The sequence below is a fragment of the Pleurodeles waltl genome, chromosome 7 (assembly GCF_031143425.1).
Source record: "Pleurodeles waltl isolate 20211129_DDA chromosome 7, aPleWal1.hap1.20221129, whole genome shotgun sequence".
Classification (NCBI taxonomy): domain Eukaryota; kingdom Metazoa; phylum Chordata; class Amphibia; order Caudata; family Salamandridae; genus Pleurodeles; species Pleurodeles waltl.
Window position 1 is genome coordinate 580219293 of NC_090446.1, and position 16144 is coordinate 580235436.

A 16144-nucleotide genomic window follows, 5' to 3' on the forward strand; every position below is an offset into this window, starting at 1 on the left:
GTAGCTCTTTTCACCACTTTTGGTTGTGGTGTCTGTTCAGTTTGGAACTCCAACCTTCTCTTTCTTCTAATGGGGGGGAAGGGTGCTTATTTTTCCTGTCCCCTGCTGTATGAAAATACGCTTTTGCGTATGGTCTACATCAGTTGATTGTAGCTCTTCCTCAAACCTATGCTTTTGCATTTGGGAGGTTAGCGAGTGCTCTTCTGTATAAGAGCCTGAAGCTGGGTCGCTTGCAGTTTGTTTCGGCACCAAAACCCTGTCTGCGTGTTTTTTCGGCTCCGAGGTGACTTTTTTCTTTTTCGGGGCCGAAACCTATCGGCGTCGATCTTCTTCGGTGCCGCTGTCTCGGCGTCGAGCCGTGTCCACACCGGCATCTCGGTGTCGAGGCTTGTCTCCAGCACTTTCTCGGTCCCGAGAAGGCTGCGTGCCGGTGTCTCGACCGGAGTCGGACGATCTCGGCACTGTTTGGGCCTTTTTCGGTGCCCACGGTCGGTCACCGAATTTATGGGTGGAGCCATGGCCTGATGGCAGTGGCGTCCCCTGGGCCTTGTAAATCTTCCTCTGTGTGGTTTTCAACGTCTTACTCACGGTTTGTGCATCGTCGAATCCTTCGGAGTCCGATTCTTGGATCGAGAAGGTACCTTCCTCTTCTTGTTCCTCGAACTCTCGGTGGGCTGTCGGCGCGGACGCCATCTGAAGTCTTCTGGCTCGACGGTCTCGGAGTGTTTTTCGGGACCGGAACGCACGACAGGCCTCGCAGGTGTCTTCACTGTGCTCAGGTGACAGGCACAGGTTACAGACCAAGTGTTGGTCTGTATAGGGGTATTTATTGTGGCATTTGGGGCAGAAACGGAACGGGGTCCGTTCCATTGGCGTTCTTCAGCACGCAGTCGGGCCGACCAGGCCCCGACGGGGGATCGAAAAACTACCCCGAAGGGCACCGGAGCTCTTCGATCTTCGATGCGGTGTTGAATCTAACTACGCCGATCCCGAACGCAACAATACCGACGAAAATCTTCCGAAATTAGCTATCTTTCCGTTCCGAAACTCGGAGCGACAGGAACACGTCCGAACCCGATGGCGGAAAAAAAAACAATCGAAGATGGAGTCGACGCCCATGCGCAATGGAGACAAAAGGAGGAGTCACTCGGTCCCGTGACTCGAAAGACTTCTTCGAAGAAAAACAACTTGTAACACTCCAGCCCAACACCAGATGGCGAGCTATTGCAAAACATGCGTATCTACAGCGACAGATGCCATCGAACTCCAGAAACAGCTTCAAGCCGCAACACTACACCAATAGGTAAGAAACTATTTGTTTTGCAGGGTGAATCTTTTCAGGAGTCATATGCTGTGCATTGATTTTATAGCGTTTTTTTTATTCTTGCAGTGGCTGGGTTGAAGACAGTTTTAAATTTGTGAAAGAATATTTTAGTACAGTTTGCCTCACTTGTGCTTCTTTGTTCATTTGACTGTCGATATGTAGCGTTTCGTGAAGAAGACCATGTTGCTGCCATAAATATATCTCGTAACAGTCTGCTTGCTAGAAAGGCAATGGTTGCGCCTTTCTTCCTAGTTGAGTGTGCACTTGGGGAGGAATTCAGTTTTACCCCCACTCTTTTGTGACATAGTTGGATGGCTTGTGTGATCCATCTATCAATAGTACCTTTGGTCACTGCCTTCCCTATATTATTGTCTGCAAGTACACAAATAGCTGATTTGTCTTCTTGTTTGACTTTGGCTTTTCAACGTAGTACATTATCACTTGCATTGTGTCTAGCGTATGTAGCGCTCTCTGCTTGATTCTTCAGATTTTGGAAGAAGGTTGGTGTTTGTATAGTTTGATTTATGTGGGATTGAGACACTATCTTGGGTAGAAACTGTGGATCTGTCCTCATAACTCTGTCCTTGTGTATTTTTCAGTATGGTTCTTGGTTTGTGAGCACTTGTATTTCACTCACTCTACGAAGGGATGTTATGGCTAGAAGAAACGCGGTTTTCAATGAGAGCATCTTTAGTGTGGCTTTATGTAGGGATTCAAAGGGTGTTTTCATCAACTGAGTTAGTACCACATTCAGGTTCCATGTGAGTGCGGGTACTTTTCTTGGTGGTGCTTTTCTTTTAGTCCCTACTCAAAATCTCTTGCTACTGGTGCTGTAAAAAAACTTCTTCCTATGTGTCCTCTTGTGTGGGTCACTACTGCTGCTAAGTGTACTTTTAAAGGTGAATATGTTAACTTGCAGTCTAGCAGGTGTGTTAAGATATTTAAACACTGTTGGTTTTGCTATGTTTTTCTTTGATTGACCATTCCTTAGGCACCATAAGGAGTATCGTTTCCATTCTGCGATCCTACATTTCCTTGTAATCGGCTTTTGTGACTCTCTGAGGACCGCCATTGTGTTTTCCAATAGTTTTAAATGACCAAACTTCAAGTCTTCAGGAGCCAGGCTGCCAGGTTTTAAGAGATTGTTCTGGGTGTAGTACTCTTCCTCCTTCTATTGAAAAGTCAGGTTGTGTTGGTAGTTTTAGAATGTTTCCCTGTGACGCTACTATGAGTTCTGAAAACCATCTCTGTCTCGCCCGTTGTGGGGCCACTAGAATTAGTGTCATCTTCCTTCTCTTGCATGTGTTGGTCACTTTGTGTAACAGTGGCATTGAGGGAAAAGAGCATGTAAATGTCCTGGACCAAACTATCAACAGGGCATTCCCTAGTTGGTGAAATGGTTGTCTGGATGTGAAGGTTTAGCATTCCGAGTTCTCTGGAGCTGCAAATAGGTCTAAATGTTTGGTGTTCCCAAATTTCTGCAACACACAGCGTATGGGGAACTTAGTGAACAGGCTGGTCTGGGCTGGTCAACTGGTCATCAGATCACGGACGTGGTGATCTAATTACAGGCACGAGGTGTGTTAGTGGTGGCCGTGTAGTATATGGGGGAGTGGGAGTATTCGCCTTACGGAATAGGCGGTCTCATACACATAGTGTCATGCTTCATCATTTGGCCACCTATCCCCACTTAGGTAGGATGATACCATCTGGAGGGACTTAACCTCATTGTTAAAGGAACTTCGAAGGGAGTGCTGAAATTATATCTTTCTGGATAAAGTGGGGATCCAGTTGAATGAAAATAAAAGCTAAAATTACATAACAAATCACCAGTGTGTCCTACACCTTTAATGATGGTGTTTTTTGTTCGGCTAGATGAGAGAGCGGAAACACGTTGGCCATTAGGATTTAGACAACACCATGAACCATTATATTCCATAGTGTCCCAATTGTGTTTTTAATCTTACCAACAAACACCATCATTAAAGGTGTAGGCTAGGAACACTGTCTTCACTTCCACGATATTCATGTCTTTTATAGCATCTTGTTCCTTCCAGACTCTTCATACTTTGAGCGTGTTTATACGCACTTCCTATCCCATACTAGAGGCATCTGTTGTAATAAGTATTGTTGGTGTTGGTTGTGTGAATGTTCTGCCTTGTATTAAATATGATTTGTTCCATCACATCATTTACTGCTGTACTTTCTGCATGGCAACCACTAGATAAGGTGTCTCAAACAAGCAGCTCATGAGCTACTAGTAGCTCTCAAGCTACCCATAAGTAGCTCTCCTGTGTGCAGCCCAGTCTAAAAAACTGCAAAAATGTATTTTAAAACGTACATGTAAACTTGTCTGATGTGGTCAGTATTACAATTCTATTAATATGCATAGCTTTGGATGATTTTCATTGAAGTAGCTTTTACTACAGAAAAGGTTGGAGACCCTGCACTAGGCCCTCCCAACTCCCTGGGGCTTGTGACCACTGATTCTGTACTATTTAAAAATAAAAAGGGACAATTGGGGCCAAGAAAATTGACCAGGCACCGGAAGGGAAGGAAGACTTTTCCCATGCAAGCGAAGAAGGGGGGGGGGGAAATCAGAGGAATACACTCTCCCTATTAAAAACAGCACTGCCACTCCGAGTGTTCTTTCTGCTGAAGTATTAATTCCTGGCCCTTCTCTCAAGAGTCAGAACAGAAATACAACAAGGAAGTAAAAGATTTATTTTTATATATGACCCTCACCCACTCACAGTGGCATGCTTTCTCATCGGGAAGCCAGGGAGGGCTCTACCAAGATTCCAGGAGCACTTGATATAGCCTACCAGGGACGGGGGGTGTTCCTTTATTGATAATAAACATGGGTATAGGTTAAAAGAAAAAAGTTCTTTAGGATGCTATGGTCCGAAGACCCTCATCTACACCGTTAACATGTTTCAGCCCCTACAACTGGCCTAAAAAGCTGTCATCAGGATGAGAATCAAGTAATAGCCTCGATGTCAATGTGCATTCATATCAACTATCAGTGGACAATTCTTACACGCAGTGCTAATCAAATCCATGCAAGCCATATAGTAACTTGCACAAGTTCAAGAGGGAGCACACAATTGTGGCACCTGGTTTTGGTAACCACTAGGCTTCTCAGGAGAAGGCGGGGGCGGGCCCCTGTAGTCACACAGTTGTCAAGGGAACATGACCCTCGCAAGTCAGGAGACCCTGAGAAAAGTTGGGAGCAGAGCTCCAGATTTCTGTTGAAGGGTCCAGAATATAGAACTGATGTCAGCGTACAGAGAGGGGGTGTGGTGTGGTGTGTGTGTGTGTCTCCATGTCACTACGAAAGTGTAAGCTGTGACTATTGAAAAGTTTCCAAATGCAGTTTGGTGTCTTGGAGGACTCAAAATATGAGGAATCTGCAGTGGGAAGCATCTAGCACAATATCTTACAAATGCAGTTTCGTACTCAATCTCCTAGATTCCAACTTAAGAATTTTACATTTTACTCCATTGAGTCTTCATTTCAGCCATTATGCAAGACTGCAATTTACAACAGATCTATATTTTGAAGTAACATTTACTATGTGCTACAGAACCATGCACTTTGCCCAAATCTAAGGATGATGATATTTCTTAGTAAGGGCTGACATTTTTAGTTGATGAGGACAACCTCATTAACACGTAAGAGTTACAATACTGATTGAGCCCACTCTGTTAGTATTTACCTGTTCAGGATCTTCTTGAGGTGCGCCCGCAACATCATGGAGGACCACTGCTAGAAACTTACGGCTAGACTTTTCAATTGGGGATATGTTCACCCCCAAGTGTTTCCTCTGCTTCTTCTTTCTCTGTGCTTTGTAGGTCAGAGGTGACATGTGTGACACTAACGTTTCCCTGGGCAGGCCAGTTTTTACCTTCCTCTTTTTACTCTGATCTTCATCGTTACTCAGGTAAGCACGGTCTTTGCGCAGAGCAGGAGCTCGAGTCTCCATCAAGTTACGGGTGGCAGTGTTGTGGGGAGGTTTGTGCTGGTTGGCTGCCATGGCCCTTAAAGTTCGGCGGGGGGTGGCACAAGACTGTCCTGTTTCCTGATCCTGCTGGAGAGAGGCAAACTGCTGATCTCCTAGGCTCTTGGGAACAGCATTATCGAGTGTGTCATCAGGGTGCATGGTCCCCACTGCCCGCCGGGGGCTGCAACTAGTCCTCCCTGAGCCACAAGGAGTATGAAGACCAGGGGAGCCTTTCTCTGCTATGTTTTGAATGACACTACTGGGAAGGGGACTGTCTTGGTTGGGAGGCCTGGTCCTGGGTGTCCGGCGAGAGATGGAACAGGTCCCAACAGAGTCATGATCCTCCTGGACAGAGGTTTCCTGCTTCTGATTGAAAACAGTGGGCAAAGAACTATCTTGATTAACAGACCTGGGTGTTTGGCAAGGGGTGGGACAATATTTTCCCGGGTCATGAGCCTCCTGGAGAGAGACCAACTGCTTGTCTATCATGTTCTGAGTAACACTGCTGGGAAACGGACTGTCATAGTTAACAGTCCTGAACCTGGGCGTCCGGCGTGGGGTGGTACAGTTTTGCTCTGCGTTTTGAGCTTCTCTGGGACAAGTCAAGCCTTTCTCTCCATGGTTCTGGGTAACACTGCAGACGAGAGGACTGTCAAGGAGAGAAGATTTGGACCTTGGTGTTCTACGAGGAGTTGTGGAGATCTCAGTGTTAAAAGCCTCCTGTTTCCTGGGGGTTTGTGGATGTAGTGCGGTGCTTTCGTCTTCAACAGAAGGTCTACAAAAGGAACAGCAAGAAATTACATGCATATGAGGATCACACACATGTTTAACAGTGAAAATAAATGCATCCAGCAAATAAATGGACATGTGTCAGTAAATCCTATAAATGGATTAAAAAAAATACACCTAACAGTCTGTACATAAAAAGATAATGCTAATTTTGGCAAGGGCTCACTTTGCTTAGATGACAAAAAAAGTATATTGTGAAATCATATGTCGCTCAAAAGTTGTAAGAGTGACTGACCTTTCCCACACTAATTCCATTTTAAGCTGAAAAGTATGATTAAGATGACTTGTGATAAACGTATGAAAGGTTTTTAACATATACCGGAGTGCTGTTATTATTTTGCACCGTAGGCAACTAAAAAGTGTTAATTATCTGTGATCATGCCTCCTCTTCATTTTTTTTTGCAAATCTTTTTTATTGAATTTTATCCATTTAACAGATCTACAATTTACACCGTACAGAGTGGTAGTGGCAATATCACCAGTCAGATACATTTCACAGCCTTACACTTTGCACGTATGAATTATGTGCAGAGGAACCAATAAAATACTGCCAAGTTCATAGTGTGCTAACAACAAGAATAAAATGTATAGATGCCATGAGGACACCAACAATCAAGGACGCATCGGATAATCCTGATAGGGAAGAGGTGGCATCCCAAGTAGCAGAGTTTATCTCCGGCAAGGCCAGAGTCAGCTCAGTTTCAATATCAAAAAGGTCCTACATGTAAGCAAATGTTACTACGTGCACAGAAGCAACAATGATGGAAGAAAAAAAGATTGCATAATACAAACAAAACTGGTAACATAACGTTGGAGCCTACCCACAACCTTCCATGCCCCCAGAGGACCCAGTGAATAATAACAATCCCACAGCCACCTTCGTGGGCAGAACAATGCATGTACATCAGTGAAAGAAGAAAACATGTAGGAGCAGCCGAAGCTTGGAGGAGTGTACATACTGGTAGCTGACCAGGCAATAAATGCAAGTAACAAGGCAGCTATGCGGCTACTAGCTCGCTGTCGGGCACCAACGGATCACTATCAATGACAACTTGATACTCTGCCCGCAAATGATCCAACATCACATCCCAGTCAGTCAAAATGGGATACGTGCGCAGGCCCATAGCATCCTCACGCCTCAGTGCAGCCCCCTCCGCCCATACCATAAAGGTGCGTCTCCAGGCTAGTACTGATGGGGATTTGGTGTCCTTCCATCTTTTAGTAATGAGACGTTTAGCTGTCAAAAGACCCAAGTCCATGAATCTTGCGGACACTATGTTTTTTGGCTCTCGGGAAGAGACCCAGGAGGCAGCAGTCCAACAGTAGTGGGCACGATGTAAACTTGGATAGGGATGTTGCCACTGCATACCAATAAGTGCTGAAGGAGGGGCAAGCCCAGAACATGTGTAGAAATTCCACCCCAATTTCTCTGCAGCGAGGGCCAGCGGAGTCCACTCGGTTAAAATACCTGTTAATACGAGTTGGTGTGCGGTAAGCCCTGTAGAGTATGTAAAAATAAATGAGACAGAATCTGGCATTGCGGGAGACATTGGTATGGCTGGACAGTGCCCCCGACCAAATGGCTTCAGTAAATGGCCTCTCTAGATCGCCCTCCCAAGTGGCTTGCAAGTTAATGAGGGTCCCTGCTGTAAGTGTTCTGGTGGGCATCAGTGAACCAACGAATCAAGCGGTTGCCTTGTCCCATAACTTGTAAATATTGCACCAGCAGGTGCGTAGGGGGTTCAGAAGACATGTCTCTCCATCCGTGTGAAAGTGCCAGCAGCAATGAAATGTACAAAAGAAATTGTCCCGCTGGCAGTCCCGTCTCTTGCGTGAGCTCCGTAAACTGAATTAGCACACCCTCGCTGTATAAAATCACCCCGAGTGTGTATGTCAGCCAATTCCGCAGCGGTTGAGAGTCGCGCGTCACGCTGTGTACCCAGCAACGCGAGTGCTGGAGCGTAGGAAACATTGTCATCAGTGAGGCGTAGAGATCTGCGATAGCAGCAGTGAGATACATTCAGCAGGAGCTCCGTAGGGGCGCGCGGTTTAGTGAGGGGGTGAGAGAGATGTGAAATCTGGGTTAGCGTCCAGGGCGGGGAGTTGGTCGCAGTGTCAGCCAGCTGAAGATTCGCCAGCCAGCATGCCACCCACTGAAGCTGGGAGGCCAAATAATAATGTTCCATATTTGGAACAGAGAGGCCACCTCGGGAAAGGGGCAAATAGAGTCTCTTCAACGCCACCCTACAACGACCCCTATTCCAAACAAATTCCCGTAATCTAGGTTCCAAATCACGAAAGAAACTAGCTGGAACATAATGAGGCAAATTGGAAAAGTAGTATAGAAGGCGGGGGAGGACTACCATTTTCAGGAGAGCGATCCTGCCAGCGACCGACAGCGGCAGAGTCTGCCAGAAGGTCATCTGTGATCGGATGGATGACGACACCCCACGGAGATTGCTGTTGCGTAAGTCCCTCTCCATGTGAAATATCCATATGCCCAGGTAGCGGAAGGATCTTGGCTGCCACGGAACATCTATGCCAGAGATTCTCAGTTTCGGGTCCGACCGCCCAGGGTCAAAAAGGAAAGAGGCATGATTTCGCCCAGTTAACATGGAGGCCAGAAAAAACAGCAAAGCGGCTTAGGATGTCTGCAATGTCGGGAGGGACATTGTCAATATCACGGACGTACTCCACAGCCAAGGGCTCCATCGCTAGAGAAAACAGCAATGGGGAGAGGGGGCAACCCTGCTTGGTGCCCCTACCCACCTCAATCGATTCAGATATATAGGTGCCGATTTTAACCCTAGAACGTGGCCGATTATATAACAAGTGGGTTAAGGGCAGGAAATATGGGCCCAATCCGAAGCAGCGCACCAAATCAAACAGGTAGGACCACTCCAGTGAGTCTTAGCCAGAATTTTATAGTCCGTATTAAGCATTGCCAACGGCCTATAGGAGCCCAGCTCAGATGGGTCCCTACCCGGCTTAGGGAGCGACACCAATAGCACCTCGTGCTGCGAGGCCAGCAATAGCGTTCCCCGCAGCGCCCGCTCATAAAGAGAAAGAAGACGGGGCGCTAGCGTCACAGAGAAAGACTTATAAAAATCAGATGGGAGTCCGTCCGGGCCAGGCGTTTTGCCGGCTGATAGGGCTTGTATTCCCTCACACACCTCCTCCAGCGTCGGCGGTGCCTCAAGTTCTGCTCACTGATCATCTGACAATCGGGGTAAGGTGAGCGCCGAAAAAAAAGTAAACTCTTGTTTCCAGGTCATTTACCACAGCTGACCGATAAAGTGACTGATAATACTCAGTGAATTCAGAGTGTATCTCCCGGGGAGTATGAGGCATGTCCCCAGTTACCGAACGGATTGTCATAATGGGGCTGCGATCGTGGTCTTGGCGGATAAGCCAAGCCAGCAATTTACCTGAACGATCCGCCAGAGCATGTGTGCGAGCCGAATGAGCTGCGTAATTGAGGCAGCGTAATCTCTCTAATAAGGAGATGCGCTCTGCTCTGGTCTCAGTCAATTGCTGCAAGTCAGATGCAGAAGGAGATTGGAGAGATCCCTGATGGGATATGAATGTAGACACTCTAGTCAAGTCACTCTCAATAGACTTCCGTAGGTTCCACTGTGTACCCATCCAGCGACCCCTGATAAATACCTTAAATGCCTCCCATTCAACTAATTCAGAGGATGCTGTGCCCACATTGTGATTGAAGTATTCGGGATTGCCTGGTCTAGAAAGATCCTAGATGACGCATCTTCCAGGAGCTCGGGACGGAAGTAAGTCCCAACCCAGATGTAGCAGTTGTGGGTTATGATCCGAATGGGTGCGGCCCAAATAGTCAGTCCATTGTACTGCAGAGTATAAGTTAGTAGTGCACACCAACCTGTCGAGATGGACATGTAGTGGATGTGGTGCAGATTAAAATGAGTATATCCTAGTTGCGGGATTGCGTTGATGCCACACATCCACCATCCGCAGTGGTGGAGCCAATTGCACAATGCCGGTGCAGCCGTAACTGTGGGAGCAGTGGGTAGTGGCGGTAAAGGAGCAATCCATCGAGGGGTCTAAAATACAGTTAAAGTCACCCCCCAACAACCAGGGGAGGTCACTTCAAAGTGCCAGAAGATGGGAGAGTGCATGGAAAAAGGAGGCTTGGTCGGTGTTCGGGGCATATATAGATCCCAACAGGACAGCCCGGCCCACGAGGCACCCGCGCACCAGTACGTAACACCCCCGGTCATCCATAACATGCTCATCAACCATAAATGGGGTGCCCGGTTTAATCCAAATAAGAGCCCCCCTGGCATAAGAGGAGAAGCTTGTCACATAAAGCTGCCCACGCCAGCGGCGCTGTAGTCTAGCCACTTCAGATTGCACCAGATGGGTTTCCTGTAGCAACGCTATGTGTATTGAATGTCTATTGAGGTATGAATAGATGGAATATCTATGTGCTGGCGAATGTATGCCACGCACATTCCATGTAAGAAATTTAAATGGGTTCATGGTGGGTCAGTGAACAAACGGAAGGACGGTGGCCCAGCCCACGGGACAGAGAGAGCCAACTGCATAACAGCGGGGTCCCAAGAAGGGGGCAGACAAAGTGGACACAGGCTCCATACAAAACATGTCAACAACAACATCTGGGGGCTAACAACAGGCCCAATAGTAACAGGAGTGAATACCATGAGGGTGGAGGACCAACATGTGTCTGCCCAAACCAGATGATACGCCTATAGAGCGCAAACAATTCTGGCGTAAGGAAAAAAGGGGGGGAATCCTCTCTAGTAGGAGTGTGAGGTAAACCAGGCGCTGGAAAAGTGGAAGCGCTTAGGCGGATACCCCTAACCTAGTATGAAAGCGGGGAAGCAGCTACAGCAGGGCACAGCGTGTGGCGCAAGAGACACAAGGAGGCCACACTCCCAGCGGCCCCCAGGCGGCTACACAGCATGACCACAACAAGCAGCCAGTCAGGATAGTCAATCTTTGACCCAGCCGCAAACTGTTGTATGGAGCGATGCATAGGCGGCATCAGCCGTCTGAGGTGTCACATCGGGGCAGCGCGATGATCCAGGTTCAGAGGAGGTCTTAGGGGAAGAGCCCATATCTCCAATAGAATCAGTGGGGTCTGCTTCGCCATCGGAAGTCACGGAGAGGACCCCGATGGCTGCCGCAGTCTGCAATGCACAGCGGCGTTCCTGCATGATTTGTTCCAGGTCGGGGGCATGTCACACTTCCCCCGTGTCTACGCGCTTTTTGCGATTGACGTTTACGGGGCTGCAGGTTCAGAGTCCCCAATTCAGGTATGACGGAAGCACGTCGGCTGACCAGCTCTGAAGACTCCAGCCAGTCCCACTCCACCTCTGGCGTGTTTTGGTGCCTGCCACCACCCGCAATCTAGCCGGGAATAGCAGAGAGTATGACAAGTTAAGGGAGCGGAGTTTGCGTTTGACTACCAGGAAAGATGCCAGCTCTTTTTGTACAGCCATGGTGTAGTCTGGGAATATCAAAACCGGGTCATTGTGCACTTTAATTGGAGGTAATGTTCGTACTGCCCGTAGTATGATATCCCTATCCGCATAATGTAAGAGCCGGAGGAGAATGGACGTGGGCCTGCACCGGGTGGCCGGGCCCTGGCAGGAACCAGGGCGTCAGGAGCAGCCCACGCAGCCAGGACTCAGAAAAAGCAACCGCATCCGGGGCTTCTGCTGCTACCGGCAGGCCCACTATTCTAAGGTTATTCCGCCTGGTGCGACCTTCTGTATCTTCCACACGGCGCTCCAGTGTCTCTATTCGCTCCAGAGAGTTTTGCAGTGAGGTCTCCAGCTGGTCCGACTTAGGCGCCAAGTCCTGAAGTTGGTCCTCTAGTGTGCGGGTTCTGTCTGCTAACTTGCGGTGGTCCGCGTGTAGTAGGGTGAGATCGCCAGCCACCCTGTCAATTTTGCCCTCCAACGAGGGCCGAGATTGTTCCAGAGAGGCACCTATGCGCTACACTGCTGCCAACACCGCGTCGTCTAGGGACGTAGATTCCGGCCGCGGCACCTGGGGTTTGGTCCCAGTACCAGAGCGGAGCTGACCCATGCCCGCCATGTTGTCGCCTAGAAGAAGGCAATGCACCACAGGACGTGATTCAAATGCGGGTGCTTGCGTTTTACTGTCCATGCAGGAGGCCCACTTGCGTGCGCGATGTTACAGTCCAGGCGCAGCAGCAAGAGCAGCCTCCCTCCTCGTTCCGTGCAGGCACAAAGGATCACCTCCCATCCACCAACACAGCATGCCACCCGCTCTTCTGAACTGCAACACCACAGCAGTGGTAGACACCAGGCTGTCATTTCAGCTTCCATTCACTTCAGTTGAAAATGCCAGGTCCCAAAGTAGGTGCCAATCTAGCCGCTCCACCCCTCTGGGATCTGAGGGGCACCGGGTCACGCCCTCATAGGGCTGGTCCTGCCAAGTGGTGCATGGGCTTCCCCACTGTCCGCACTCCGAGGTGCCGGGTACACCCAAACCGCCTCGCTGCCAAGGGCGTCCAGGGGCGACGGGCTCCACCTGGCCAGCCACCACCAGTCCAGCGATGCCACGCCCTGCGGCCAGGTGAAATACCACTCACCTTATTTGCAGCCACACTCCAGTCTGTCTGCACGCAGCCCAGTTCGCCAGGCAGCAATGAATAGGCCGCCTCCCACAGCTCCGTTGAGGGCTCCGTCACTCCTCTGTCCGAAGGAATTCCAACAAGGGGCCAGCCGTTTCTTCTACCGGTCCGCGCAGCTCCGGCAGGCCAGGCCGCTCCCACCTGGCCTCACGTAAGGGAATCATAGTGCCGAGCAGACGGGCCCGGCGCACCTCCGAACAGCCCCCCCTAGCGCCAGAGGGACCAGCGGCCGGCCAGGCACCGCAGTAATCGCCGGCTTGTTCCCCGATCCTAGGGAAATTGGAGGATAAATGGGGTTTTTCTACAGAGCGCTGTTAACCAGCGCCCGCCATCTTGGCTGGCTAGCCAAGCCCCCCGTGATCATGCCTCCTCTTCATAGGCACCTTTATGAACCTTAAAGGCTCTGAGTATCTCAGCTTACGTGTGAAACATTGGCACACTTAACAAGGGGAAAACAATGTTTATTCAGTACCAAACAAAATCAAAGGAAGGAAACAAATAGGCTGTTAAACTTATGTAAACTCTCTAAACTGTCATTTAATGCAACCAGGTTGCCGTCAGAGTCACACAACTTTAATCGAATTTAAAATAAAGTCATAATAGGGAATTGGACTAAAGTAGTGAAGTTACTTAGTTAAAATCCTACTTCTTGAAGTTGTGCATCACCGATCAGTTTATATGCACTGCATATTTAAGCACACGTTCAGGATTTTGGATTGTTCTTTCACATAAAGAAAAAGTTACTAACCTCCTTTAACAATCTTTCTCGTGGATACTCTATTTACCTACACATTCCTCATCTGCTGAATATTCAGCGATGCCACAATGGACTGGGACACTTTTCCATCCCTCTCCCAGGCTGGTAATGGGCACTGGCTCCATATCAGCACAGGAAAGGACTCCTCAATGACATCACTGAAGTAATAAAGTACCCACCCCAGCATGCCAAGATAAGATGCATTTTGTCTGTGTCTGCTGTTTTTTGATAACCAATGTTTATTAGTTTTTTTCAACACAAACATACAACTTGTCACTGCAGAGCAGACTCAATAAGGCATACATAGACCTGTGTCACGTGCAGGACCTGTATCTTAAGACCCAAATTACTAATACATTTCTCACTGAAAACATAGCAAGATGTGCGTTTTAACAGTACGGTTCCCCTTTGGTGTCTATCCCCAGACCTCCCATCCATTTTGACCAAATGTTATTGTGATTTTGTGGGTATCCTCTGGCCTTGAAGACAGGCCTCTCCATCTGAGCACACCAGTCTACTCCTCTCTTCCACTCTGTCAGCGTGGGGGGGGTAGTTCGCTAGTCAGTGTTGTGCAATGTCTCGCTTGGCTACCATAAGAGCCCTTCCAACCAATTGTTTATCTGCTCTGGAACTTTCCATCCGCTCCATGACCCCCAACAAGACCATCTTATGCGACATTTTTAGTGCACCCCAACCACCGTAGATAATTCTATCAATACTTGCTCCCAGTAGCGTCCTATAACTGGACGTGACCATGCCACATGAAAGAATCCTGCCGGGGAGCTGTCGCAACGACCACAGCAGGGTCCGAACCAGTGCCCAACACGGTACAGACGGGGTGAGATATGCACCATGTAGATAGTACATTTGCACCAGTCTCAGTTTAGATGAGATAGTGATTACTCTTGGCACTATAAGGGCGACTCACCCATCGTCATCTTCCATGTACCCGACCCATGCCTCCCATTTAGTTCTCAGAGTGGCAACTGGCTCAAAAGCATTTAGTACAATTGCACAATACATCTGGGAGATTCCACCTTTAACCAACCTCCCCATCAGTGCCCTTCCATCCATTATACTAAATCAATTCTGGAATTGTTGTAGGCATGGGTACATGGCATTTTAGTGCATGGCACAGCTGCAAATATTTATGGAACTGTGTGTGTGATATCTTGCATCGCTGTTGCAGTTCTTTGAAGGAAAGCATATGGTACCCACTCCACTCATCACCCAGTACGGTTATGCCAATTGTGTCCAATCTTGAAAAGCCTTCCAACGCACTCACCTCCCCCAGCCATGTCCCTTTCAAGAGCAGAGTTATGTGTGTTAGTTTCTTTCACCACCCTGTGTGCCTCTGTGTCTCCCTCCACCCAGTGACTACCATTTTGGTCACGTCCGGAATACTCTGGGACAGCAGTTCACCATACATCATCCCCATGATACGGGAAAATCCCAGGTTCGCGAGCTTCCAGCCGATAAGCCAGGTCCACCCACTCCCTGGTGAGCCAGTCATGGAGCACAAGAACCTGAGAGGCTAGGTAGTAGGAATGTGTATTAGACATCCCCAACCCGCCTTCATATATGTTTCGATGACATATTTTTTTGCTCAGGCACCTCCGTTTATTCTGCCATAGAAAGGCTGTGATTAAGGTCGCTATCTCTCTGTACCACTGAGATGAAAGCTGTATTGGAAGGTTCTGAAGAAGGTACAGAAAGCGAGGCAGTACCATCATCTTGAATAATGCAATGCGCCATAATGAATTTAAGGGTAATGTACTCTACCTCTTTAAATCGGTTTTAGCCTTGTGTACTAGGGGTGTGATGTTCACCGCCCACAAAAGTGGTGGCTCCAGTGCTATTTTGATTCCTAGGTATGTGAAGCTAAGCCTCCTCAGAGGCAGTCCAGATTGCCAGTCCACTGCCTCTTGGGATCCTGTCAATGGAAACAAAAGGGACTTATTGGGGTTAATCTTCAGCACAGATGCCTCAGAGAACAGACACAAGAGGTGGAGGCATCTGGGACCACTCTCCTTGGGTCGGACAGATATAGCAGCACATTGTCCGCATACAACACTATGCAGTCTTCCTCCCCTTGGGGCCAGCGCCAGCCAGTCACTAAAGGGTTTCCCCGAAGCTCATGGTTCAATAACCAAGCCAAAAAGAAGGGGGGGGGGGGGGATAGCGGGCACCTACGCTGTGTCCCTCTACAAATGGGAAAGCTCTCCAACACTGTCCCGTTGACCAGTACCCCGACCATGTGGGAGTGATATAACAAGTTTACCATACACTGAAACCGGTTGCCAAAATTGGCCTTAATCAGAACCTGTCTTAGGTATCCCCAATCAACAGTGTGAAACACCTTTTCGAAGTCTTTTAGTATCAGTGCCAAGGGTCCCCGGAGAGTATGTCCGTGAGCCAGTGCCACACTTAGCCGTCTTATACATTGTCTAGTGCTACGGGCTGGCATGAAGCCATATTGGTCCGGATGGAATCCGTAGAACCCTCCGCAGATGGTTCAACAGTATTGTTGCGTATATCTTCAGCTCTCCGTTGATCAACGATACAGGTCTATAATTCGCACACGACAAGGATGGCGGCTTAGACTTGGGA

At 48.5% G+C, this 16144-nt stretch overlaps 1 protein-coding gene across 5 annotated transcripts in view; it reads right to left on the bottom strand.

Moving 5' to 3' along the window:
* Positions 1 to 16144, bottom strand: part of PRR14 (proline rich 14) — a 419901-nt gene that overhangs the window by 347583 nt on the left and 56174 nt on the right. For all 5 annotated transcript variants that reach the window (XM_069244395.1, XM_069244393.1, XM_069244396.1 and 2 more), the window contains one exon: positions 5043 to 6102. In XM_069244395.1, the coding sequence (XP_069100496.1) occupies positions 5043 to 6102 (1060 nt within the window). The remainder of the gene's footprint in view (positions 1 to 5042; positions 6103 to 16144) is intronic.